At 47.4% G+C, this 27746-nt stretch overlaps 1 protein-coding gene across 1 annotated transcript; it reads right to left on the reverse strand.

The window, feature by feature from the left end:
• Positions 1–5810: 5810 nt before the first annotated feature.
• Positions 5811–27112, reverse strand: CCT3 (chaperonin containing TCP1 subunit 3). Its single transcript, XM_063145782.1, has 14 exons — positions 26998–27112; positions 23373–23434; positions 21211–21261; positions 21033–21095; positions 18424–18520; positions 17162–17279; positions 16044–16230; positions 13330–13479; positions 12070–12202; positions 11431–11512; positions 10403–10583; positions 7706–7951; positions 6752–6883; positions 5811–6187 (listed from the first exon to the last, which is right to left on the reverse strand). The coding sequence occupies exons 1-14, from the start codon at positions 27026–27028 to the stop codon at positions 6083–6085; spliced, it is 1638 nt and encodes a 545-aa protein (XP_063001852.1). The 5' UTR covers positions 27029–27112; the 3' UTR covers positions 5811–6082.
• Positions 27113–27746: the final 634 nt, after the last annotated feature.

The raw sequence follows: 27746 nt of genomic DNA on the forward strand, positions 1-27746 counted from the left end.
TAAGCTCTCTGGGCAGTTTACAACTAAAACCATCAAATCCAGTTTAAAACTTTAAAATCACATAAAACCAGAATAAGTTACAGTCCAGGGAAGGCTGGACTGGGGTAGCACACACGCACACGCACACCCCTCCTCCTCTCCATAGCACACAGTTAAACTACGGAATTCACTTCCACAAAACTTGGGACCAGGATACCTGAGAGAGCGCCTTCTCCCCTACCAACCTGCCCGGTCACTGAGGTCATCCGAGGGCCTGCTCCTGGTGGTTCCACCTAGATCCATCCTCCAATTGGAATCCACCAGGGGCAGAGCCTTCAGCGTGGTGGCCCCCCTCTTGTGGAATTCCCTGCCTCTGGAGGTCAGGCAGGCTCCGACCTTGTACTCCTTTCGGCGCCTCCTGAAAACATCTTTATTCCAAGAAGCCTTTCTTTAACATGCAGCCTTGGATTTCTGTGTTGTTGTTGTTTTGCTTCTTTTTAAATTTTGTTTTAACTGTTTTATTGTTTTTATTTTCATTTTACCTTGTACACTGCTCCGAATTTTTTTCAATGAGCGGTATATAAATATTCTAAATAAATGAATAAATAAATAAGATGTACTGAGGGTCACTAATTTGAGATGGGTTTGAAAGGGGTTGGACAAATTCCAGGAGGAGAAGGCTATCCGTGGTTACTAGTCCTCATGGCTCTGTGCTGCCTCCAGTATCAGAGGCAGTGGGGCTCTCGGTGCCAGATTTAGGAACAAGTCAAGTAAGCCATGTCTTAGGGCCTCCTATTATGAGGGACTTCTGAATTTTGTTGGTGATAAAGATGCATTATAGTAGAAATCACTTTGGCTTAAATATGTTGGAAAGTCTGGTGTGACTTACAGCAGAGTTGCCTTAAACAGAGGAAAGCGTGGCAACACAGTATTGGATAATTGGAGGCAGTAAGTCTGATCCAGCATGAAAGCACTTGCTTTGAGTGCAAAAGGTCTGCAAGGAGGATACAGTGGGATGGCGAAGTAATTTTAGACCCTGGACTTCATACATTTTTTTTGAGGGGGGAGGTGGCTTTAGATGGTCCCATGTACACCTTCAGTTGTGAGGCTCCCATTTCTCTTCCATGCTTTCCAACTGCTTCTGCATTCCTGTTACATTCAAACAACCATAACCCATTTGGCCTGGTTGAAAAGCAAATCCTCAGAGCATGTGAAGGTTTGCATTTGGAGCTCATTTCATCAGGGCACCGACATGGCTACAGGCATATAAGGTCCTCCTCTGGGTGCCTACTCCAAGAGGACAGCCACAAGGGAGAGGGCCTTCTCTGTGGTGGCCCCCCAATTGTGTAATGATCTCCCCAATGAGGCCCGCCTGGCACCAACATCGTTATCTTTTCAGCACCAGGTCAAGACTTTCCTCCCAGGCATTTAAGAGCTGAGTTTTAGTGGACTCCAGAACACTTTGGCCTTGCTGTTTAAAAATTGTTTTAAATGTTAGCTGTTTTAATGTTTTTAAATTTTGAATATTGATTTTTAATGTTCAGTCTTTTAGTCGTTGGAGGCTCAAGTAGCTGCCACAGCTCGGAGTGCTTTTTACCATCTTTGGTTGGTTCGCCAACTACGGCCTTTCCTGGACAGGGATAGCTTGACCACAGTGGTACAGGCATTGGTAACCTCAAGATTGGATTACTGCAACACGCTCTATGTGGGGCTGCCCTTGAAGCTGCTCCGGAAGCTGGAGCTAGTGCAGAATGCTGCAGCTCAGCTGCTGTCTGGAGCTGCCCCTTTCCAGCATGTAACTCCTCTGCTGAGGGAGCTGCACGGGCTGCCTATTCGCTACCGGGCCAGGTTGAAGGTTCTTGTACTTGTGTACAAAGCCCTAAACAACTTGGGACCAGGATACCTGAGAGAGCGCCTTCTCCCCTACCCACGTGCCCGGTCACAGAAGTCATCCGAGGGCCTGCTCCTGGTGGTTCCACATAGATTCATCCTCCGATTGGAATCCACCAGGGGCAGAGCCTTCAGCGTGGTGGCCCCCCTCCTGTGGAATTCCCTGCCTCTGGAGGTCAGGCAGGCTCCGACCTTGTACTCCTTTCGGCGCCTCCTGAAAACATCTTTATTCCAAGAAGCCTTTCTTTAACATGCAGCCTTGGATTACTGTTATTGCTTCTTTTAAATTTTGTTTTGACTGTTTTTATTTTCATTTTACCTTGTACACCGCTCCAAAATTTTTCAATGGGGAGCGATATATAAATATTCTAAATAATAATAAATAATAATCTTTGTAAACCGCCCAGAGAGCTTCAGCTATGGGGCGGTATATAAATGTTAATAATAATAAAATGGAGGCTGCTTTTGATCAGCTGCTGCTCCCTGGATAGTCATTTTTATGATTCTTGCGTTCTAATGACCAGCAGCTGTTCCAGCAGGCTGTAGGCCCAGTATTGGGCAAAAGGCGGGATACAAATGCATGTAATAGGGAAATGAGAGGAGGAAAGCCCTGGATCCCACCCCTACCTGTTGAATTTCTGCTTGCCAGCAAGTGGAGAGAAGGAAGCCAGCTGGGTGCCTTTTAGATGTGTAGGACTACAATTCCCAGCTACCACTGGCTATGCTGGCTGGGACTGAACGAAGTCCAACTAGGTAGAACACGGCACCTCCTCCTTATGCAGGTAAAGCAGAGCCGAACGGAGCCGGTAGTTTGGAGGGCGAGTTTTATTCAAACGCTTCAAAGAAAAGTTTGCACAGAGAACTACAGAGCTATAGCATTTATAATAAAAAGCTGGGCGTGATCCTGCCTGTGCGCACTTACTGCCTGCACACCTGCCTATCAGTGGTGCTCATATCTCCTGCCAAACCCTGGAGAACCACTTGCCGCGCAGTGCAGGAACAGCACTAGAGGGGGAAACAGTCTGACTCCGTATAAAGCAGCTTCTTATGTCTTTCTTTAAACCAGCAGAACCATGAGGACTAGAATTGCATTTTGTTTTTAGGGAGAGGGCCATATAACTCAGTGGAAGAGTGCCTGTTTTGCATGCAAAATGTCCGTTAAGACTCTCTTTCGGAGAGGGAAGTGGGATTTGCCTTCAACACTCACATTCTGGATTCCTCGGTACTCCCCTTCACAGCAGGCCTACAACCAGGCCTCACAACACTACATAGACAGCTGTCACGTCTATGTAGGAAACAGCATGCATATATTCTTGCATGACCACACGGGTCACTCATTATGTGAAAGGAAATCACTGCCAACGGCAGCAAGTTCATCTAGCACCCGGTTGCACTGGTCCACTCTGTTTTAGATTGTACACAATTACAGATGTTTTAATATTTTTAGGAAAGCTGATTTTAATAAACTCAGAACTATAATAAGTAAGGTCCCGTGGCAAGGGAGCCTAAAAAGAAAAGGAGTGCAGGATGGGTGGGAGTATCTAAAAAATGAAATTTTAAAGGCACAGTTACAAACAATTCCAACAAGGAGAAAAGATAGAAGACAACAGAGGAAACCAATGTGGCTCCACAAAAAGCTTATTGATGAACTGAAAACAAAAAGGGATACATATAGGAAGTGGAAGGAAGGCCAGGCTACAAAAGAAGAGTACAGACAAGTGGCGCAGAAGTGCCGAAATGGCGTCAGGAAGGCTAAAGCTGTGAATGAGCTGAGATTAGCGAGGGATGCTAAAAGCAATAAAAAGGCTTTCTTCAGATACGTGAGTAGTAAAAGACAGAGGAAAGAAATGGTGGTTCAACTGCTTAATGAGGATGGCAAATTGATAACAGACGACAAACAAAAGGCTGAAGTGCTCAATTCCTACTTTGCCTCGGTCTTCTCCCAAAAGCGGATCTATGACCCCCCTGGAAAAAGTGAAGCAGAAGTTGAGGGGGCAGGATTGCAGTTTGAGATTGATAAACAAATGGTCAAAGAACACCTAATTTCCTTGAATGAGTTCAAATCCCCAGGGCCCGATGAACTGCATCCAAGAGTAATGAAGGAGCTAGCGGAAGAACTCTCAGAACCTTTGTCTATTATCTTTGCAAAATCATGGAAGACGGGTGAGGTGCCGGACGACTGGAGGAGGGCTAACGTTGTCCCTATCTTCAAAAAGGGCAAAAAGGAGGAACCTGGGAACTACAGACCAGTCAGCCTGACATCCATCCCTGGGAAAATTCTGGAGCAGATTATAAAGAAGTCAATCTGTAAACACCTTGAAATCAATGCAGTGATTACTAGAAGCCAACATGGATTTGTCAGGAACAAATCCTGTCAGACTAATTTGATCTCATTTTTTGATAGGATAACCTCCCTTGTGGACCGTGGGAATGCTGTGGACGTCATATATCTTGACTTCAGCAAAGCTTTTGACAAAGTACCACATGACATTCTGATTAACAAACTAGCTAAAAGTGGGCTAGATGGAACAACTATTAGGTGGATCCACAGTTGGCTACAGAATCGGACTCAAAGAGTACTTATCAATGGAACCTTCTCAAACTGGGGAGAGGCAACGAGTGGGGTGCCGCAGGGCTCAGTCCTGGGCCCAGTGCTCTTCAACATTTTTATTAATGATTTGGACGAGGAGGTGCAGGGAACGCTGATCAAATTTGCAGATGACACAAAATTGGGTGGGATAGGTAATACCCTGGAAGACAGAAACAAACTTCAAAGTGATCTTGATAGGCTGGAGTGCTGGGCTGAAAACAACAGAATGAAATTTAATAGGGATAAATGCCAAGTTCTACATTTAGGGAATAGAAACCAAATGCACAGTTACAAGATGGGGGACACTTGGCTCAGCAATACTACAAATGAGAAAGATCTTGGAATTGTTGTAGATCACAAGCTGAATATGAGCCAACAGTGCGATATGGCTGCAAGAAAGGCAAATGCTATTTTGGGCTGCATTAATAGAAGTATAGCTTCCAAATCACGTGAGGTACTGGTTCCTCTCTATTCGGCCCTGGTTAGGCCTCATCTAGAGTATTGCGTCCAGTTCTGGGCTCCACAATTCAAGAAGGACGCAGACAAGCTGGAGCGTGTTCAGAAGAGGGCAACGAGGATGATCAGAGGTCTAGAAACAAAGCCCTATGAAGAGAGACTGAAAGAACTGGGCATGTTTAGCCTGGAGAAGAGAAGATTGAGGGGAGACATGATAGCACTCTTCAAATACTTAAAAGGTTGTCACACAGAGGAGGGCCAGGATCTCTTCTCGATCCTCCCAGAGTGCAGGACACGGAATAACGGGCTCAAGTTAAAGGAAGCCAGATTCCGGCTGGACATCAGGAAAAACTTCCTGACTGTTAGAGCAGTGCGACGGTGGAATCAGCTACCTAGGGAGGTTGTGGGCTCTCCCACACTAGAGGCCTTCAAGAGGCAGCTGGACAACCATCTGTCAGGGATGCTTTAGGGTGGATTCCTGCATTGAGCAGGGGGTTGGACTCGATGGCCTTGTAGGCCCCTTCCAACTCTGCTATTCTATGATTCTATGAATAATGATGTACACCAGTGTTCGTTGCACAACAGTGTACGATTGCATCTCTATACTCTTAGAATCATAGTAGAGTTGGAAGGGGCCTATAAGGCCATCGAGTCTTAGCTTCTTTGAGTTCCCTTAGTGAAAGAAAAACAGGATAGAACGCAAATCAAGCGCTTGAAAGCTCGTCCTAACAGCTGGGACCAACTGTAGCCCTCTGCTGAGTGCCCACTCTACAGCAAGCCTGGATTTGCTGACATGCAATGTCCAACACATACAGTGACTGGATTTGAGACCATACCAAGGAGCAGCTTTCCAGAGAGGTACGAGAGAGGAAAAAGCGACCCCCAGAAAAATCTATGAATGTGAAGTGACGTTTTTTATTAATAAAGCCACGAAGAAGCTACAGTATACACTTAAATAAAGCGTCGGTGTCTCCTTAACAGAACGGGGAGCTGACGCACTGTCGGCCCTTTCTTCAACCTCTCCTCTGCCGACTTCAAATAAATCAGTATTTCGACTCTGGCCACACCGGAACCCAGGGCAGAGAAGAAAAGCAGCAGTCGGAGTTTCGTTCCGATGGTTCCCATCTCCAGCAATCCAAGGGGCACGGTTTTCGCAAACCCAGAACGTTACTCTTGGGCTGCATCTGGGGCACCAGGCTGCTTGCTTTGCTCATCTCCTTTCTTCTTATGGCCTGAAACAATGTCGTCGATACGCAGCAGGAGGACGGCGGTCTGGCGTGAAGGAAAAGGGTTTACTCGGCAACGCAAGAATAATCACGACAGGCGCAATTCCCAGCCCAAACTCCTGAGATTCGCAAGCTAAAATTCTATCCAACTGGCCAATTCCAACATGCAGGGTGCTAAACTTTCCTCCGTGATTAGCCAATGCCAGTCTATAATTGCATTTTCGCTGTAAGTGGATTTTTCTGTTTCACCGCTATAAAACAGTAGCATCCTCCATTGGGGCAGGGGAGGAAAGATGTGGGCGGGAGCTCAACTAAAGTACAATGCAACCAAGAAAGTCAGACTGGCAAGTTGTTCCATCTCTTCAACCTCACAAAAAACCCTCAGCCCAAAAGAAAGCCTTGGAGAAGGGAGATCTGAAGTTATGGAGCAGCCACTACGGATACCTTCAACACCCTCGTACGAATTATGGTTTACAGTAGCAAACTGCAGAAGGACGCGTTTCTCCCAGGACTTTAGGAGAATGTCACTCCCAGTTAACAACCCTTCCTTCCCTTCCCTTTCACCCAAAGTTGGGCTCCCACAGAATCCTGCTGGTGGTTTCTTCCTTACCTCTACGGCGGTTTTGTAGGTCTGCAATTTGACAGACAAAGGCTCCCATATTCCCAGCTCCTTCATGTCGACCAAGGCTCCAGTCTCCCCATTGACCCCCCAGGTCTGGCTGCCTTCCTGGGTGTGTTTCGCCTGCAAACAACCATTGTAAGAAGTGTCACAACACCAAAGAGTCCGTTTTCCACTGCTGACCCAACCCAGTAATCCAGCGGCTTCCCACCTTCCCAATACCCTGCCTCTGAAAAATAGACAATTCCAGATGCTACAGAGCAACCAAACTGGGTCCAGGACATCTGAGAGAGTGCCTTCTCCCCTATCAACCTTCCTGGTCACTGTTCCTGGTGGTTCCACATGGGCCTTTGGCCTGATTGGTATCCACCAAGAGAAGAGCCTTCAGCGTGGTGGCCCCCTTCCTGTGGAATTCCCTGCCCCTGGAGGTCAGGCAGGCCCCAACCCTATATTCCTTCTGGCGCCTCCTGAAAATGTCGTTGTTCCTGGAAGCTTTCCCTGAATGACCGGCTGCAGTTTTATTTGCACTTTGTTTCTTTTAAAAATGTGTTTTTATTGTTTTGTTTTATTTGCTCACCACTCCGAAATTCTTGAATGGGGAGCAGTAGATAAATATTGTAAATCAATCAATCAAATGGGACAGTTCTTGAAGGGCCCCACGCACTTGTTTGCTGCTCACTCCTCGCTTTCTTGCTAAGATTTGAGATTCAATTCAATGTTTACAACGTCGGGAAGACTTCCAGGGACAAGGCTCTCTCGCCTCTTCTCCTCTCCCTGCCTGAGCAGGGACTGCAGAATTTCTGTTCCATGTACAGCATCGAGCACAATGCTTGCTTACGACAATCTTCCAATCGTCAGAGTGCAGGAAAAAGGCTAAGACTTAGTACAGGGGCTACCAGGAGTATGATATGTTAGACTAGCAGCAGCGGCAAACACAGCCCTTACCCGCAGCGAAGTCAGCGCACGGATGGTGCTGGCCCCGCAGTTCTGAACGAGTGTCCTGGGAATGACTTCTAGAGCTTGGGCAACGGCCCGGTAGGGCCACTGCTCCACCCCGGTCATGACCTTGGACCGTTCCGTTAAGGCGTGAGCAACGGCCATCTCAGAAGCTCCGCCTCCTGGCACCAGCTGAGGGTCAATCAAGACGTTGCGGCAGACCTGCATGGCATCGTGGAGGTTGCGCTCCACCTCCTGGAGGGAGGGAGGAAGGAAAAGAGAGGCTCAGTTCAGACAACGCCTTAGTCAACTCAGTGTGAAAACTCCACTCAACGGTTGAGTTTTTAAGGGACGCTCCCCACACAACATGTTCTAACTCCACTGTTGTTGTGTGACTGTGGGCTCCCGGAGAGATGAGTAAAATCCATCGCAACATTTGATTGACAGTTCCTCCGCCCTCTTTCCTCCCCTGGTCCTCCGAATGGTATCCCATCAGCCATTGCCGCAAAAAACCCGCAACCCGATCCCAGCAGTTCTCCTAGAGCGGCACTCGCTCCTTTCACCGCTCTTGCCGGGGAACTCTGTAGCCAGTGGGAAAAGTCAATGCAACGCAACGGAGAACTCCTTGGAGCCCGCCACACAACAGCTGTGCAGGAACTCTCCTCTGCACAGCGTGGATATTCTGCATGGAGTGTTTTCCAAAATAGCTCCACCTTGGGGCGGAGTTTTCCTGCCAGACAACACATTTCTCAACAGTGCTTTTAGAACTCCACTGTGGAGAGACTTGTTGCCTGATCTGAGCCAGAGAGAGAAAGAGCAAAGGTTCACACACCACAAGACAAAAAACTTAGCAAACTGGAAAGCAATTCAGAGGGAAGCTGCAGAGGTTGATGGGTACAAGGGAATGACTGACATGATGAACAGCTTCTGAGAACCAGCCACAGGGGAAGTCACTGCTCTGGACCAGCCTCCTTCCAAACAAAATCCGCTGAGCAAAGGCAATTCTTCCTTACCTTAAGCTTCTTTCGCTGACTTTTAAATCGTGTCATGGTCTTGCGCCTTCTTATCTCTCTTCTCTCATTTCACTCTACCAACCCCCTCGTATCCTCAGCTCTTCAAATGCTATGTTGCTCTCCCTCCCAAGAGTTTTTATCTCTCTTGCCTGGCTTCGCCCGCTCTCTTTGGCTGCCCCGTTTGCTTGGAATGCTCTTCCAGAGCATCTACGAACTACGAGTTCCGTCTTAGATTTTAAAACGCGTTTGAAAACTCATCTGTTTTTCATAGCTTTTGGTATTTTATCCTGATTTACTGTTCTCATTGCTATGATTATTCCCTTATTTCTGTTTTGTGTAACCCCTTCCCCCCTTCATATGTTTTAATGTGATTTTAGACTGTAAGCCTCTAGACAGGGTATTGCGGTTTTAGTTGTATATTCTGTACAGCACCAAGTACATCATTGGTGCAATAATAATAATAATAATAATAATAATAATAATAATAATAATAATAATAATTCCGAGCTACCTCTGCCTCAGGAGCCACTGAATGTTCCAATCACTACTGGTGCAGAGCAACGATACAACAGGACTATCGAAGCTCACAGGAAGCTGTCCGTAGGAAAGTGTCCACGCACGAGAGACTGCTTCGGTCTTGGCAATGCCCAGAACACACACAAGTCTGAGAGCTGGTAATTCTCACACTAAAGGTAAGCCCTTTCCGGTATAAGAATTACATGGGCATCTAATCTTAATTCTTGGGCGGGGGGGGGGGGGGAAACACACCCGAAGTCTCCTTAGAGCCAACAGGAGTTTAGGAAGTACTGCTTTAAGGGCTGGAGGAGCCTCTTGGCTATCGGACTAGAAGCTCAAGAGGGTCTGTTCTCACACTGTGGTTAAAGACAGGCTGGCAAAGATTTGGGGTCACCTTTACCCGTATCATCCTACCCGCACTTCAAGATCAGCAACAGAGGTCCTGGGGTGTGTGTTTTTAGCTCCAATTGCGTTTTAGGTTTTAGTTCTGTTTGGGCTGCAAGCTTTTATCAGCTAGTTTGCTTATTTTATTATTTTATCAGCTAGTTTTATCAGCTAGTTTGCTTATTTTATTATTCTTTGCTGTTTTATTGTTGTATGGATTTTATTGTACTGGATTTTATAATGTAAGGCACCTTAGGAGGGGTTTTACCCTTAAGGACAGGGTAATAACCTAGAAATAGTTTAAATAAATAAATATGCCTTAAACTTGGGGGGGGGGGAATTAAACATGGTATCGAGCTGCCAAACCACATCTCTCCCATTTCCCCAAAATAAAATGAACAAAAGTTAAAGCCCATCTCTCCTGTTCCAGAGCCTCGTGTGGCGCAGAGTGGTAAGCCGCAGTTACTGCAGCCGAAACTCTCCCCACGGCCTGAGTTCGATCCCAGCGGAAGCTGGTTCTCAGGCAGCCGGCTCAAGTCGACTCAGCCTTCCATCCTTCTGAGGCTGGTAAAATGAGTACCCGGCTAGCTGGGGGAAAGGCAGCCACGACTGGGGAAGGCAATGGCAAACAACCCCGCTACAAAGTCTGCCAAGAAAACGTCAGTGAAAGCAGGCATCTCTCTAGGAGTCAGAAATGACTCAAGTGTTTTGCACGAGAGGTTCCTTTCCTTTCCTTTCCTCTGTTCCAGGCCTTACGAGCTTGTCTCTCCGTGTTGGACTGGGGGCCGCTTACCGCTAGAATCTCTTTGCTGGCGCCCCGCAGCATGATGGTGCAGGCCTTGGGCTCCTTGCAGTCAGCAATGAAGGTGAAATATTCGTCCCCAATTTTCTTCACTTCAAAAAGCCCTGCGCCAGTCCCAACATCCTCTTCGCGCAGCTCGTCTGGGCGGCTGACAATACGAGCCCCGCACGCCCTGCCAGGAAAGGGAGAGGAAAAAAAATCCTTCTTTGTACCCGAGCCTGGCGGAATTACGATGCTACGTGTGCAGTTCTTTGGTGGACCGTCTTTGCCAACAGGACGTTTCCCTGCTAGTGCCTAGTTCTAAAGAGGGAAACGTTGGGGCTCAGACCCACAGGGAAGTTGTGTCCTATCTGCCATCCACAGGATGGACTCCTCCCTCCTTCAAGACAGTCAGCGGTATCTAATGGCAGTTTCCTGCATGGCCTAGCGAATGTTCCCCACTACCAGCTCTGTCTAGCTTCAGACAGGTTTGGAGCATTACAAGTAGGACAGCTAGAAAAGTTTCTTCCACAAGTTGTCCACGGTTCCCGTCTGCTGATTTTGAGGAACTTTTAAATCTTTTAACAAGTCAATTCTTTTTCAAAGCTGGCTTCAAGCACAAATTTCCCGAGAAGACATGGGCTTGACAACGTTTCCTAAACTCCACACACATGCCTCCTGACATAGGTGGAACATCACCCTCTGACAGGAAGGGGTAACAAGGAAGGAGAGAAAATCTGGGCCCTCACTACTGCGCTCCACCCTGGTTAAGCTAGCTGCTACTCCAAATACATGTAGAATCCTACGAGTTGGAAGGGGCCCTTTCGGCCATTGGATCCAGCACCCTGCTCAGTGCAAGAATCCAGTTTAAGGCATCCCTGGATAAGAGCTGTCCAGTCTCTGCTTAAATACCTCCAGCAACAAAAAGTGCCTATGATGGCGTGCAGGAGAGAAGGTACCCAGGGAATGTCAAATATATGATCCTCCAAATCAACTAGGGTATTTCCCAGCTTGTCTTGCAAAAAATCAGGTGCGTGTACCTTGCAATCCGGTTGTTGTCAGTTTTTCTCACCCGGCGGATAGCAGTGATGTTTGCTCTCATCAGGAAATGTTGGGCCAGGTCTAGAGCCAAAAAAAAAAGGCTATTAAGTACAATATACACATAGGGAGGTAAAAGAAAAAGGTTACCCACACAACACCACATGGGCCGATTGTTAGATCAATGTTCTTTTCACCCAAGGACAAGATCCAAACAGCCCTTAAGCACGACTCCACCATTCCAGCGACAGAGGGTTCAAAAGCGCTTTATTGATTAGTAATCAAGGCCTGGTCTCTTCAAAGGGAGCAATCAGACAAAAGACATAGGGAATATGGTACAGTATTAAAGCTTTCAAGGGGCAGGGCCCAGTAGCAGCATTAACCAATCAGAACATAACACTGGGGCATAGCTAATTATGCTAAACAGTCCTGTAAACAATACCTTTGGCCTGACAGTAAGTTACAGAGAGTTAACTTCGACACAGACAGCTGGAGCCAGGACTCTTGTTTATATTAGTAATCAAGGATGCAAGGACGCACACAAGGAGACATTCTCATACAGGGCATTATGACATTTTGCTTGGTGTGCAATAGAGACAGTTTCCTGTTAAAAATGGAGGTGGTTCTGCTAACACGATTACCTGAGATTCCCTTCTCTGTGATGATGAGATCTGGCTTGACTCTGATCAAGTGCTCACACATCTGCTGAATGACCTCCTCCTCCATCTGAAGAATGCGAGCAAAATCCTCCTCACGAGTTATTTCAATCTCAGTCTGCACAAAAGGATGCGAATGCTTTGGGGTGAGTTCACAGGCCATAAACATGTTTGGTTACGGCACAAAGGTTGGCTTACACAGGTATCCTCTAGGAATTGGGAATGTTGCCCATTTCCCCCCCCCCATGTCACGATATCCAACGCCTGTAATTCTGTCACTCGTCTACCACAACCTTTGCTTTGGCATTTGCTTCCCCACCCACAACGAGGCAGCACAGCGAAAGCGTAGAAAAATGGCAAGATATAGTCGTGGATGCTGAACTCAGCTTGGTGAGAAACTCAGATTAAAAGGCAACTCGCTAGCCCATGCGGCTGCAGACAATGTGCGTGCTTGTATGGGGGGGGGGGGAGAGGAAGCGGAATGCCTGCTCAAACGCAGAAGCCAGAAGGGTGGCTGAACCAGACGCCCAACGTTCAAAGGAAAGGGCTTCAGTTTCTTTGTCCCTTCAATGAAAAGGTTACACAGAACCGCAAAAAAAGGCGCAAAGAGAAATTGTGCCACAGAATGCCATTTCCCTTGGCCATATTTTGGGTGGCCTGGATGCAGAATACACACTGCGCTGACTCTGGCACAGCGCCCTAATACCAGAATAGAAGCATCGGCTTGCAGAGAAGTTGTCATCTGAAGTGAGCTGCTCCTTAGTTAATTCTCTATAATATATGGGGTGCAAAATGGTCCAGTCATGTAGGGCAGCAGTGGGCAAATTTGAGAGGTACAGGGACCATTTTCAGCCCCTGGGACACACCCACCCACCCCTCCCACACACACAGGTGCCAAAAACGGGTGGAGATAAAAAATAAATAAATACCCTTCTATAACTCCCAAAACGGCCAAGACAAACTTGGTCACATAGAATCCTAGAATACTAGAGCTGGAAGGGGCCTATATGGCCATCGAGTCCAACCCCCTGCTCAATGCAGGAATCCACCCTAAAGCATACCTGACACATGGATGTTATCGTACCAAAGCCTCCAGTGAAGGAAGACACCCTCAAGCTGTAGGAGACAGTCTCTGGCCATGCAAGGCTCTGCAGAATCCCACACCAATGCGTGGAAAGCACTTGGGCCCAAATGACTCCACCCCTCAGCACGGAAGAAGCGGAGGAACCTCGCAAGGCAGCGTACCTGACTCTCGCCTTTCTTGTACTCCAGCGAGCAGTCCAGCAGGATGATGCGGGGGTTCTTGATGGTGCGACGCATCCGAGGGTGAGTAATATCTTTATTGATCATGACGCCACGCAGGACACACGAGTCCTCAATAAAGCCACCAGGAATCTGTGGGGGAAAGGAATGCGGCCGGGAGCCATTCAGTTTTTGTAGCAAGACAACACAGTGGGGAAGATCTCATTTTCTTCCAGACCTCCATAGCCTATTTAAGCTCGGGTCTTTACACCGCAGTCTAAACATCAGTTTCTCAGAGGACCTTTTCTTCTGTTGCCCCCAGATTGTGGAATGGCCTGCCGGAGGAGATTCATGAAATTAATCTGTGTGTGATTTTAAGGCAGCTTTAAAGACTAGCCTTTTCCGGCAGGCCTATCCAGATCAATGTAAAATCAAGAATTTTTAAGATGTATTGATTCCTGTTCTAATGTTGTTCCCCGCCTCAATCCAAAAGGAGAGGCGGATAAGAAATAAATATATTATTATTATTATTACCGTATTTCTTCAATTCTAAGACGCACTTTTTTCCCTATATAAACATCTCTAAAAATGGGTTGCGTCTTAGAATCGCGGGTGCATTTATTATTTCTTAGAATCAAAGCTTTTTTTCTGTTGGCGGTACTGAAATTAGTGTGCGTCTTACAATCAATGGCGTCTTAGAATCGAAGAAATACGGTATTATTATTAAACCAGGTCAGCTATCAAGCCTTTAAAAGCTCCTATTGTGCATGCACAAATGCATGTAAGCCCAGGACAGTCATATCAGAGAAGCAACTGGACGAGGACTGAGTGGGAGAGGAAGCCAAGGAGAAACAGCCAATACCACCCCCACCCCCATCTCAGAATTCTCTACAGTCAAGTGGGGGGGGGGAGAGAGAGTGACTGGCTAATGCCACTTGTCTTAGCAGATAAGAAGGGGGAGGGGGAGATTCCCTTTCAAGATCTGTCCCTGCTTCTAGAGCAATTTCTACAATTAAGGAAACGGAAAGCTGACCTCTGCTCAAGTTTCTATTGCGGCTGCTATTACTGAAGCTATGGCCATTTTCTCATACTAAGTAAAGACAGCTGGTCCATCTGGTTCCAAAGTTTCAGGCAGAGATCCTTTCCCACTCCCATTGTCTGCAACTCTTTTAAACAGAGACGCAGGAAATTGAACCTGCACGTGGTTCAATGTATTACCTTCAGCACTGCCAGAGGGCAGATTTTTTTTTTTTTTTTTAAAAAACCCTTACAGCAAACGGCTTTGCCCATGCGAGACGGGGGATGTTGAGACAATAGTCCATGCTTTACTTTACTGCCGCCTGTATAATGACCTCAGAACTTCCTTAATAACACCACTCATAAAAAAAATTCCCCGTGCAGAACGGACAAATTTTGCTTAGACTTCCTGTTGTCAGGCTTGAATGCCCACGCTACAGTGAAAGTGGCTAGATTTTGTGCAGTAGCCATCTCACGCCGTAAAGAGGCGAGCCGTTAATAACTTAGCGACTTTTAAAATTGCCGCACACGTGTGTTCTTATTGCTGCGTGCATGTGCACGTCCTGCATCTGTAACGTGATGTAATGTGTTAAATTGTGTGGTGTCGGATTGGTGTGCTGGTTGTTATACCGTAATAAATTTATTCATTTAAGTAACGCACGGGGCTTTGGCCAAACTGCTTAATGGAACGGCCATTGGACCAACCTGTAATAGAAGAAAAAACAACCCTGGATTTCAGCTGGCCACTACCAAGAGACAAACGATAGAAAATAGGGATGTGCTCCACTTCTAATCGGACCGGAGAAGCAGGAGTGGAGCGTGGGGCTTCGCCTGCCCTTAAGGCGGAGGCGAAGAGGATTGGGGGGCCGGCGGAGCGTGGTGAAGAGGATCGAGGTGAAGGCGGATCCTTCGCCTTGATCCGGAGCTCCGCCGGAAAGCTAAGTGGGGTTTACCGGGCCCTGCCGCCGTCGCTGTCGCCCATGCGGCGACAGCAGCAGGGCCCGGTAACGCCCCCCGCCCTCCTCTCCCTTACCTGTCTCCGTCCGCGGTCCGTCAGCGTCTCCAATTGAGCCCGTGGTTCCAGCAGGAAGTCTGGGCCGCACTTGCGGCCCAGACTTCCTGGTGGAACCGCGGGCTCAATTGAAGACGGCGACGGACCGCGGACGGAGGCAGGTAAGGCCCCCCTCCTCCTTACCGGGCTCTGCCGCCGTCGCCGCATGGGCGGCGATGGCAGCAGGGCCCGGTAACCCCCCCTATGGGGGGGGGAACGGACTGGACCTCCGATCCGGATCCGGAGCTCCGAGCGGAGCGGAGTGGGCACAGGCGGAGTGGGGGCAGGGCGGAGCGGGCCGATCCGAAAATGGCGGATCTTAAAGTGAAGCGGCGTGGGGGGTCCGTGCACACCCCTAATAGAAAAGGTGTTCTGCGAGAGCATTCAAACGGGCAACCCCCCACTACTGACTGTGCTTACTGTTAACACGCCTTTTGTTTGTATTGCTTGCAAATTGCTTGCTTTTGGTTATATCTTATTCTGAAAGCAAGGTCCTTCCATATCTGTATCAGTCTATATCCCTTCCCTGTATTTCTTGTTCCATTAGCAAAAAGAAGACGTCAACTATTTCTAAGGAATTTCAACTTTCTTTTTCCCCAGGTCTTCAAAATACGGCTGTAAACACAGAAACACATTTTTGTCTTTGTACCTTTTCTACTTTGGCATATTTCTTGATGTCAATTTCTTTCCGGCCATTTTCCTCAAACTCCACCGTCTTGACCGCATCGAGGGCAATGCCGCAGGCCAGATTGGACCAACGGTTTATAGCCTTGGTGCCAATGGCGCTATTGATTATTTTAAGCATGGCTTCGCGGTTGTTAACGTCGACTGGAGCACTGCGGAAACCGAGCACAAAGCGTGTGAGCAAGAAGGCATGACAACGGAGCGGAACTCCGAACAGCTCCGAGGAGAAGTTGGCTTTGGGCGCATCTACTGAACAAATCAAAGCACATTTTAGCTGCCGTGAAGTCTTCCCCAGGGAGCTCTGGGAACTGTCATTTCAAACGCACATCTATCAGTCATTGCTAGAAGTCTATAGCGTCTTCAGAGAGCTTCAGGTCTCAAAATGATTTGGATTTGTGGGACGTTATTTATTTATTACCTTTCTATACTATCCAATAGCCAAAGCTCTCTGGGCGGTTCACAAGAATGAGCCCCGCAGAGAGCGGTCGTGTTATTATTACTGAAGGAGGCTACTTCCCCATCCTTTAACTGGAGATTGCAAGCATCAACCCTGAAGCCTTCCACAAGAGAAGAGTGCCATCTACCACCGATATAAGGGCCCTCCCACAAAAGAAATGGAGACTGGGATCAAACAGGATTTGCACCTAGATAAGGAGCAGGGAACCTCTTTTGGCCTGAGGGCCGGATTCTACTTATTGCAGCTTAAAGCTCTTACGGCCAGCAACCAAGCCTCGGAAGCGTTTCCAACCATTTAAAATAGGGGCTTTGCAAAAGCCAGGAACCCTTCAACCTATGGGTGGTTGGGGAAAGGGGGCGTGGCCATTTAGGGAACCCCAAAAGGCCAGATTGGGGTCCCAGGAGGATCGAATTTGACCCCCGAGCTTCCCCACAGAGATGCACATCAAGTAGGCATGTGCTTAGATACGGCGTCGGTCACTGCTACTCTTGGCTTCGCTTGCACTCAGCTCTGTGCTCAACACAGGCTCCCTCGTCCCTTAGTGCCGCCTCCCTCAGTTGCCCAGAGAGAGAAAACATCACCCAATCTGAACACGCGGCGCATTCCCTTCTAGCTGCCCTCCTCACCTGATCCTTTTCAGAGCGCCAATCATGTCATCCAGAGCCTTCCTGTATGCACCGATGATCACCGTCGGATGCATTTGCTGCTCAAGGAAATGCTCAGCAACGGACAGCATCTCTCCAGCTGAAAAGCACGCAAAGGGCAGTTAGCGGGCAATGCTGCCGCGGATGTTATTCAAGGCACCAGGGCAACAGTGAGACCAGCTACATCCCAATGAAGAAGTCTGCTCCCAGCAATATCAATGGTTCCGAATTGTTCAATGGAAGAAAGGTGAATAAGTTAGGAGAAGGACCCTTTGGGCCCTTTAGCCTGCACCCCTGAGATACAGGTCCAGCCCCACCAGCCTGCAGAGCCTCCTGGGATTCAATAATGGGGTGGGCTTGGCCTCTAACCCCTTCCCCAGCCTGGAGGCACCCACGGTTCTCTCCAATGTGAGACGGAAGTTAATATGTGTCACTCTCCCTCCCACTGAGAAAGCCCGTGCAGTGAAGCATAGTCTCTGCTTGAAACCAGAAGGTGAATGATGTTACAGGGGTGCACCCACTGTCATCCTCCTGCACCCCAAAGTAGCTCTGTGCCCCTGCTCTATCCCCTGGCACCTCCACGATGACGCCTTGCCAGCTGGTCTGAAACGGGAGGCAAAAACGAGAAATACCAGCAATTCTGTGAACCCAGCAGGAGACAGAGCTCCGTTTGACGGCAGCATGCCCCAGCAGCCCAATAGAGAAGCGTTGTCGGCCTTAGTTCTTGTTCCTCCACATTGAAAACTCGGTTGTGCCTCCACTAGGGACTGGATCACATTGGGGACAACCAACCCCTTTTAAAAATGAACTGGTTTCACTGATGCGGAAGTGCCTCTTAATGTGGTTTTTTTATACAGAGCTGGCCCAAGGCACTGCCCATGTCTGAGGTGGGAAATCAAGATGGTACCCTACCAAACATGCACGACAGCATATAAGCTACTCAGAGGTGCTCCTGCACAAGCCCACATTGAAATCAACGCTGTGCTGTGCAGCTGCCTTTCAAGCGATTTCTTTAAAGCTACAAGGACTCTTGACTTTGCTGCCGGCGTGGGACACCACAAATATTTCCAGGGACTTCCAGGTCCACAACGGCACTGAAAAGGCTTCAGCTAAGTGGACCTCTTTTCTTCGCCTCTTCTCATTATGGTAATACAAACGCGTGAAGCACTTCTGGGCATCTAACACACCACATGCTTTTCATTGATAATCTCGTGTGTGTGTGTGTACACACACATAGTTCTTACCAAGAATAATCACAGACGTGGTCCCATCGCCCACCTCTTCGTCTTGAGTGCGGCTGATTTCAATCATGGACTTGGCAGCCGGATGCTGGACCTGAATCTGTAAGGAAAGATGCACACACCTTGCATTCTGGAACACACCTGATTCCTGGGGACCTGACTGAAACTTCCTGAAACACAAGGAGGTCTTGAATTGGGCCCACACAATGGTGGAAGGAGATTAAGGACCATGCTAAGACCCATCTGACCCTGACCAGGGTCTGATTGGGAGACCAAATGGCATCTCTCCCATGCTGCATAAATGAAACAACTTGTTCTAATTAAGCAATCAACATTTGTACTTCAGAAAGCAGAAAACGTGACTTCTTTTATACTCCCTTCTGAAAACACATCTGTTCACCCATGCTTTCCCTGGGCTTTAAAGAAAGTATGCTACTTCATTTTACTGTAGTTGGAAGTGTTTTTGATGCTGGGTATTAATGTTTTTAACATTGTACTTTAATATTGTGAACTGGTGAAAGATTTTACTATACTCAGAGGTATATACACGCCACAAATCAAAACAATAGCTAAACATTGAACATATCTAGCCAACACAATGAAAGGGTATTTATCAAGACACAAAGTAGCACAAGCTCTATCTTGGCAGGAAACCAGGGTGGATAAAAGGGGTTTTTTTAATCAATTTTTTTGATTTAAATCGTATTAGTTTAATAAAATGCTTTTTGAGGAAAAATCTATCTAAAGATAGTTTTCTATTTAAGATACGTTATAGTCCAAAGGTTATCAATCATGAAATAAGGATTAATTTTTAATTATGTAGCATGAGGCTGTATATTCATGCAACATTTAAATTTTTTGGTAAACGAATTCCATTAATCCATTCACAATGTCATGCTCTTCCCAGAGGTTTCTGTAAGATTATTGGGAAATTTTTCTATCTAGAAGATATTATCACAGATACTTGGTCTTACAAGTTCACAAAACTGTGAATTTGTGTCTGCAGAGATCACAATCCCATTGTTCCTTTGCTAAATTTCAAAAAATTCAATGAATAGAGTGCACTTTTTTGGGGGGGGGGGGAAGTCACATGATTAAATTGAGTCTTTCTGAGTAGTGATTTAAATCAAATTGATTTAAATCAAACCCACCCTGCAGGAAACTTCTAATTTTAAATATCTGGATTACCCGCAATAGTCTCTAGATATTCATGTGGTAAATGGAAACACATGCCTTGTATTTGCATCCTGCCTTTCTACAACCTGGGAATGACAATTAAAGTTCAATACTGAAGTCCAGGTGGGAGTTTTATTTCAACACATCACCCCAGCACAGCCAATGGGATGGGAGTTGTAGTCCAACACATCTAGAAGGCAGCAGGTTGCAGAAGGCTGCCTTACACAAAGCAGGAAGAGCAAGTGGTGCTGTCCGGGGGGAGAGGAAGAGAACGTAAGAACATCAGAAGAGCCCTGCTGGATCAGACCGAGGGCCATAGAATCATAGAATAGCAGAGTTGGAAGGGGCCTACAAGGCCATCAAGTCCAACCCCCTGCTCAATGCAGGAATCCACCCTAAAGCATCCCTGACAGATGGCTGTCCAGCTGCCTCTTGAAGGCCTCTAGTGTGGGAGAGCCCACAACCTCTATCATGTCCATCTAGTCCAGCACTCTGTTCTCGCAGTGGCCAACCAGCTGTCGACCAGGAACCCACAAAGCAGGACGTGATGCAACAGGAAGCAGCAACACTCAAAGCAGAGGGAATCCCAACACTGAGCGAAGGAGGAAGTAACGGAATGGCTAGGGAATGAGGAGGAAGACGGCAACACATGGACTGGGATCAGGCTCAGAGGCTGGGGGGAGACACGAAAGAGGTGTACAAAATGATTCCTGGTGTGCAGAATGTGGATAGGGAGACATTTTTCTCCCTCTCTCAAAATACTAGAACCAGGGGTCATATCCCATGAAACTGATTGGTGGGAGATTCAGGACAAATAAAAGGAAGGACTTCTTCACACAGCGCATAGTTAAATTATGGAACTCACTGCCACAAGATGTGGTGATGGCCACCAATCTGGATGGCTTTAAATGGGGGTTGGATAAATTCCTGGAGGCGAAGGCTATCCATGGCTACTAGCCCTGATGGTTGTGTGCTATCTCCAGTATTCGAGGCAATAAAGCTGTGTGCACCAGTTGCTGGGGAACATGGGTGGGAGGGTGCTGTTGCACCATGTCCTGCTTGTTCATCCCTGGTTGGCCACTGTGTGAACCGAGTGCTGGACTAGATGGACCCTTGGTCTGATCCAGCATCAGGGCTCTTCTTATGTTCTTATGTAATGCAGAGCAGAGAGAAACCTAGCCAGAGGGAGAGGTGGTAAGAAGGGCTGGTAGCTCCAAATCATGTGAACGTCTATAAGCTCAGAAATTACAGCCATCTTAGCCAGTCAAGGAAAGTTTACTTCCGGGACCTCCTCATCGAGATGGATTTTGGCCCTTCCAATAACACAGTCATCCAGGTCCCTGAAGGAATACATGGGAAGGCTCACTATGGATGCATTTTCCCAATCACACCTGCCTTTTAGCCAAGCCACTGGCGTCAGCACCAAGGCGACTTACTTCTCGAAGAATAGCGTTGCCATCGTTGGTCATGACGATCCCCCCCATGGGGTCCAGCAGCATCTGCGTTTTGGATTGAGGAATATTTCTGTTAGCTTTGCAACAGCAGCACAAGCGCATTCAGAGTCTCAATTTACTGTGAGTTAACAGGGTGATGAAGCAACATGGTTTCTCTCACCTTCATCATGGCTCTTGGTCCTAAGCATGTTCTAATAATATCAGCGATGGTCTGAAATGAAAAAGAAGGTGGCGTGATTTTTAAAAGAGAAGGTAAGAAAGGAGATAAGAAACCTCCATGGCAATTATGCTTTGAGCTTCAGAAACGTGACGATGCAGGATAAAACTGGCTACTGTCTGTCAAATTGAGAGCCTCGCTACTTATTGGCTATGCTGCTGGATATCACTGACTATTCATTAACATTCCAACAGCTCAGCAAGAAGCTGTCACCAAGAGAATACTGGCAAGCACAGCACTTCCTGTGAAGGGAGGGAAAAGGTGAATCTGACTTGGGGAAAAAAGCGTGAACTGCTTAAGGGCAGGGGAACTGTTGGCCATGGACAGGAAGGGAACGAGACAGGCTGGTTTTCATACAGCAGCAATCAGTATTCAATGCTACTTCTCTTTCTGGGGTTTACTCAGGATTAATTCTCTATTTTGTATTTATACACTTATAAATGAACTAAGGAATAGTTACGATACCCTTCTGAAGAAAGAGCCAATTTTACTATCCTCTCCACACTTTACGTCAGAAGCAGTACAGTATTTATTTAAGCAATTTTTTTTATCCCGCCCTTTATCCAAAAAGGCTCTCGAGGCAGCTTACAAAAATATTTCTTAAGACAGCCCCGGCCCACAGGCTTAGAATAATAAGTCAACACAGGCAAGGGGCACACAGAGCATAATGCCTAAAATGTTGTCCCAGGAGCTCTGTCCACATAAAAGCACTGCAACGTTTTGACATCCTGCCCTGGGACTATAAAGCTGAAGGGGGACATACTCTGCTCTTTGCCCCCAAACTGGGAAGCAAGGGCTACTGAGACGTTGCACCCTCTGCCTCCCAGGAAGAACCTAGTGATATAGGGCGGGATACAAATATTTTAAATAAATAAATAAATCTCCCACCCTTCAACCAGAGAAGGTGCAGTTTTTCCTCCCTCCCCTTTCAATTTGTGTAATTTATATTCGACTGCGAGCCTTCAGGCAAGGGACTGCTTTGTCTTTTAATATCTAAGGTGCTTAGAAATGTTAGCAGCTTTATACATGTTTATTAATAACAACAGTAGTGATGCATCCTGGTAAAACGATTCTATCCTGTGATGTATTTATTGGTCCTCTGCCTTGCCTGCAGAGGAGGGAAGGAAAGGCTAGGAAGGCAGAGTAGGGAGTCGTGATTTTGTTTCTGCTCTCCAAAAGGAAGAGCCCTACAGATGGACTTTGTGCTTTCAGTCATTAAACCCTGGGTTCTAAGTCCTCAAGGTTTCGTGAATACCGTATTTTGTGCCTTAAAGTCCCTAAGCAGCTTGAATAAACCCTGCAGTGTAAATTCAGAAGTTAGGCTTTTAATTCACCTAAGTAACCAAGTGATCTAACACACTTCTCTATTGGATAAGAGGCTGTAGCTGAGCAGGATATACCTTTATTGCAAGGAGACCAACGAAAAGCACTTGACCATAATCATTGCATCTATATCGGTATGTGTCAATTCTCTCCAATGAGCTTGGGGCAGCATATATGAAGTAATCCTTTTCCCCACTTCATTATAAGAACATTTAAAGGGTAGATTAAATTGAGAGAAGTAAAGAGACTGGTCAAAAAAATGCCCATTGAACTTCATGGCTGAATAGGAACTCGAAATCAGGTTTTTCTGGTTGAAGTCCACGACACCAGGGTGAGCAGACAGTAATTTGGGGTCAACTGGCAGATCTCTGGGCAAGTTGATAAGCAAAAGTTCCCAACCCCCAGTTGTTTTACAATAGCAAGGACAACAAATGACTTTTACCACCGAAATTAGGCTGCCGAGAAAGCTGGGGGTAACAAGGACTGGATTCTTGTGTGGAAGGACTGTGAGCTCAGTTCAAGATTAGAGGCGCCCTGTTCTTTAATTCAAACTGTGCATCTTTACCACCTGGCTCTGACTGGATCCGACAAGCCTGGCACCTGCCCACCCCTGCACTATACCACAGTGACTCCAATGGAGATTTAAAGCCAAATTCTCTCAACAGACATGCGCTTTATGGCTGCACAAGCATCCTTCTCTACCCATGTCTCATATTCTGAGGGGTCTTCCAAACTAGTGGCAATGATCCACTTCTCTCCTTTTTTTCTCCAGCAAACCATACCTTAGCAGCATTAATGTTTCCAGTCTGGACTTTTCTTCCAGACTCACGCTTTGTGTTCTGACCTAGAGTAAACATAAACAGGAAAAACAATAGTTAGAAGAATCAAATCTAAATCATTCGCAAAAATCCATCGTGTTTTTCTTTACAGCTCTTGCTTAACTCTTCCCTGTTTCTGCTCACAAATGCAATGGTCCAAATATGTGTAACTGCACTTGCTCATCTTCATTCCTCCTTCCTTTCTGTACACCCCCCACCCCAGTCAAGACTTTATTGTATCCTGCTTGGGGCAGGGTTCTACTTCTTGTTTGTATATAATGTAAAGTGCCACATGCATTGATAGCACTGCAATAATTTGTGACTTTTGTACACAACATCTTATGCACACTTCCTCAGAGGTTAGCCAGACTATGGTTGATGGGGCTTATTCCCAGGTAAACGCATACAGGATTAGCCTCTTAAAAAATAAAGACAGTGCCCATAAGGAAAAGAAACAGAATATTCCAAAGTTTGGCAGCTAATGTATGAAGTCACTTCTCCTCCAGTAACCATTACGTAGAAGAGGAATCACGACCAAGCAACACTAAATGAAAAGGCAGTCGCTTGAGATTTTACCAACGTTACTGCACTAGTATGACTCTTGAAATGCCCTTTTCCTTTAAAGGGCTACATGGGATATTATGCTTTCCCAACAGGTCTCTGTAATGCTTAAATGGCAAAAAGAACATCTTTTCTGTCGCAAATCCATGATATATGTAGCACCTCCTCAACAAAACCACGCAGACCCCAGTAACTGCAAAGTGTTTTCTCAAAATAGACATTAATCTTCTTCATACAGATAAAGGTAATCCCAAGGAGATCTTTAAGGAGCCAGTTACAGACCACAGCAGCTACAAACCCCATCCCTACCCCACTCCCAAAGATAGGGACATATGCAGAATCACCCCACCTATTACGGAAAGAAAGGGCCACTCGTGGTGGCTGATGCATCTTGGAAACCTAACTCCCACTAACGGCCAATGGTGTGGGAGCTTATTTTTATTGTGATATCTATGCCTGCAACAGAACCTTTACTTGGGGGACCCCTCCCTCAACACATACATACACCCTTAAACAAATGCAGCCCTATTTCAGATCTCTCTTAAAAATATCTCCACAAGCCAGAACCTGCTGCATACATGTGGTGTGTTCTGTAGTAGGCATCTACCCCCATATTAGGTGATTTCCTCTACTCACTGTAGCCACCCACATAAATTCATACACATGTCAAATCTCACTGTTTCGCATTTTGTGAATGGAATAAAAGGCAAAGCCAAGAGGAGATTGCGGAGAACACAAGAGACAGACCCTGACAATCAGCAAAAGCCACCTACTGAGAATAGCAACCCAAAAAAGGACCAGGGGAGGACTGAACCTCAGTTTAGCAGCACACATGAGAGGCAAAGCAATGCAGCATATTTCAGAGGCAGGGCTCAAAACAGCACCCTTCCTAGTTCTGGATGCCACTATGGATGTTTTAAAAGTTTAAAGAGTATGAATAAAGCATGGGAGAACAGATCCAGGGGAAACGGGAAGTAGAATAATTAAAAGTATAGGTGGGAAGGGGTCATGAGAAGCGATTTAACATGGGAAGAAAATATTTGGAGAAGGATAGGAGGGGGAAAGTAGTGGGGCAGATCTCAAAACAGACAAGGTGCAAAGAGGAAACTTATGGGAGAGGAAATGAAGCCACCCTCCCTTCCTAATAGAATTTACTAATCACACAAGGGGTGATTCGGGGGCGGCAGGAGGACCAGCAAGACAGATGACACGTAAAAATGGAGGCGCACTTGACAGTTATAGTGGACATGAGAGGGAAGACCCTAAGGGCAAGAAAAAGGGGGGCTCAGGCTGAACAACAAAGCTGTGGGGAGTAGAATGTAGTATGCAATTATGGAGGCCATTCAATATTGGGGCAGGGCTGGATGAAGACATGCTGAGGCCCTAAGCCATATCAAGATTCAGAGGCCCCCGTACCATGAAAATAAAGAGGAAAAGGTGTGTTACATTATAAGAGGAAGGGTAATGACAGGGCCCCAATCTTAGTTATCTCCAACATATTTAGAGCCCCCTCATAACCCCTAAGCCATGGCTTACTTGTGTTTTAAGGATGTGTTTTAAGGTTGTCACACAGAGGAGGGCCAGGATCTCTTCTCGATCCTCCCAGAGTGCAGGACACGGAATAACGGGCTCAAGTTAAAGGAAGCCAGATTCCGGCTGGACATCAGGAAAAACTTCCTGGCTGGTAGAGCAGTACGACAATGGAACCAGTGACCTAGGAAGGTTGTGGGCTCTCCCACCCTAGAGGCCTTCAAGAGGCAGCTGGACAGCCATCTGTCGGGGATGCTTTAGGGTGGATTCCTGCATTGAGCAGGGGGTTGGACTGGATGGCCTTGTAGGCCCCTTCCAACTCTGCTATTCTATGATTCCATGATGTTTTAAAGTTGTTTTAATCACGTGCGGTATCTTTTTAACCACTTTTTAACGCGTATTTTATATGATGCTTTTTATACTGTTTGTTTTATAACTTTGAATGGTTTTAGTTTTTGTGAACCGCCCAGGGAGCTTCGGCTATTGGGCGGAATAAAAACGCAATCAATAAGTAAATAAAGTAAAATAAATAAATAAATACTTGTCTTGTTGCTAAATCTGGCATGGTGTGTGTGTGTGTGTGTGTGTGCAATACTAAGCCCCCCACCCCCCAAATGCAAGTCCAAGCAAGTAGAATGGGATAGATTGGATCAAGACACCCTTGACACTTTGGGGGCGGAAGAAAACTCAGCCTAATATGCAGACCCCTCTGGGGTTGCCTGGGGAGGGGGCACGAATGAAGCAAGGGGGGGGGAATTACTTAGAAGAGGAGGAAGATCCCCAAGGTGCACTTTTGATTATTATTATTATTATTATTTATTTATATAGCACCATCAATGTACATGGTGCTGTACAGAGTAAAACAGTAAATAGCAAGGCCCTGATCTGTAGAAATTTACTGTTTTGATTGCGAACTGGGCAGTATAAAAATGTAGTAAATATATAAGATGTATTTGGAAAGTTGGGGGGCTGGGGAGGAGAAAGAAAAAGACACGAATCAGGTAATGATGGAAGGTTGTGAATGAGGAGAAGCAGGAGAGACCCTCATAAGACACTTTGGGGACCATTTGATAAGGAGATGATACGTATGATAGAGGGGAGGGGGGGAGATTCAATGGAGAAACAGCGGGAATCCCTCACATTTGAGGGGGGGGTTAAGAAAGGAAGCGCTGAAAGGATTTAGGGGGGTCTTTTGGGGGGTGGGCAAGGGCTTTGGGGGGATGTTTAGCAGCAGATATACTTTCTGGGTATATGGGGGGGTTGGAAATAAATGAAAGAGGGTATGTTGAGGAGAAAAACTTGAGGGGGGGTCCCCCGACTATTTGGGGGCTGGAAATGAGCGAAGGGGTCGTGAGGTAAATTGAGTACTGTTGGTCGCTTGGGAGGGGAGGGGTCGCAATAGGGCGCCTCATGGGGGGGTGAGGGGCTGAGGAAGATATGGGGAGGGGGTCGCTGGGGGAGGGAGGGAGGGCCCCGCACCCCGTTCCCTCAGACTCACTGAGCACGAGGACGGGGCGCTGGCCCATCATCTTGGCGGCGAGGCGAGGGGGAAGCCGGCGCCGAACCTTCTGGAGGAGGAGGAGGAGAAAGGAAGGGGCGGGGGGAGGAAAGCGCCGTTTCACCGCGCCCCGGACAGCCTAACCCGCCCGTCGCAGCCGCTCCGCCAATCAGCGCCGCCGCCCCCGCCGCCCCGGCCAATGGGCAAGCGGGCCCTGTCACGCTGACCCCGCCCACTCCTTTGCCAGCAAGATGGGTTGACAGGACAACGGGCTACGCTTTCTCCTCCCGCGTGCGGCTCTACGGACAGCGGGAGGGGGGGAGCATTGCGCATGCGCGGCTGCGGCGGGCGGGCGTGGTGAAGCCGAGTGCGCCTGCGTTTGGAAGGGAGATGGGGTGGAAGGCTTTTTAGAAGCGCGGCAAGGAGAGGGAGGGGTAGCGCGCATGCGCACAGGGTCCAGTCAGCGGTTGGACGGATGGAGCCCTCACAGCGGCGGTCGCTGCAGCACTTGCCGCGCTCCGAGCCCGGCCAGCCCCACGCCAGAGGCGAGTTGTGGTGGGGGGACCCACACGAAGGAGCTTCGGCGTCTTGACTAGCCTGGGACTGGGCATGACGGGATTTGTAGTCTTCTGTAGCTCTCGTCAGAGAGGAGCATCACGGGAGTTGGAGGCTCTGTCGTGGCCTGATTCGCTCTCCAGCTAAGCCCGCCTCTTCGCCGCAGGGCATGACGGGAGTTGTAGTCCGTTCCC

Source organism: Elgaria multicarinata, chromosome 21 (assembly GCF_023053635.1).
Source record: "Elgaria multicarinata webbii isolate HBS135686 ecotype San Diego chromosome 21, rElgMul1.1.pri, whole genome shotgun sequence".
In the NCBI taxonomy this organism is placed as follows: Eukaryota; Metazoa; Chordata; class Lepidosauria; order Squamata; family Anguidae; genus Elgaria; species Elgaria multicarinata.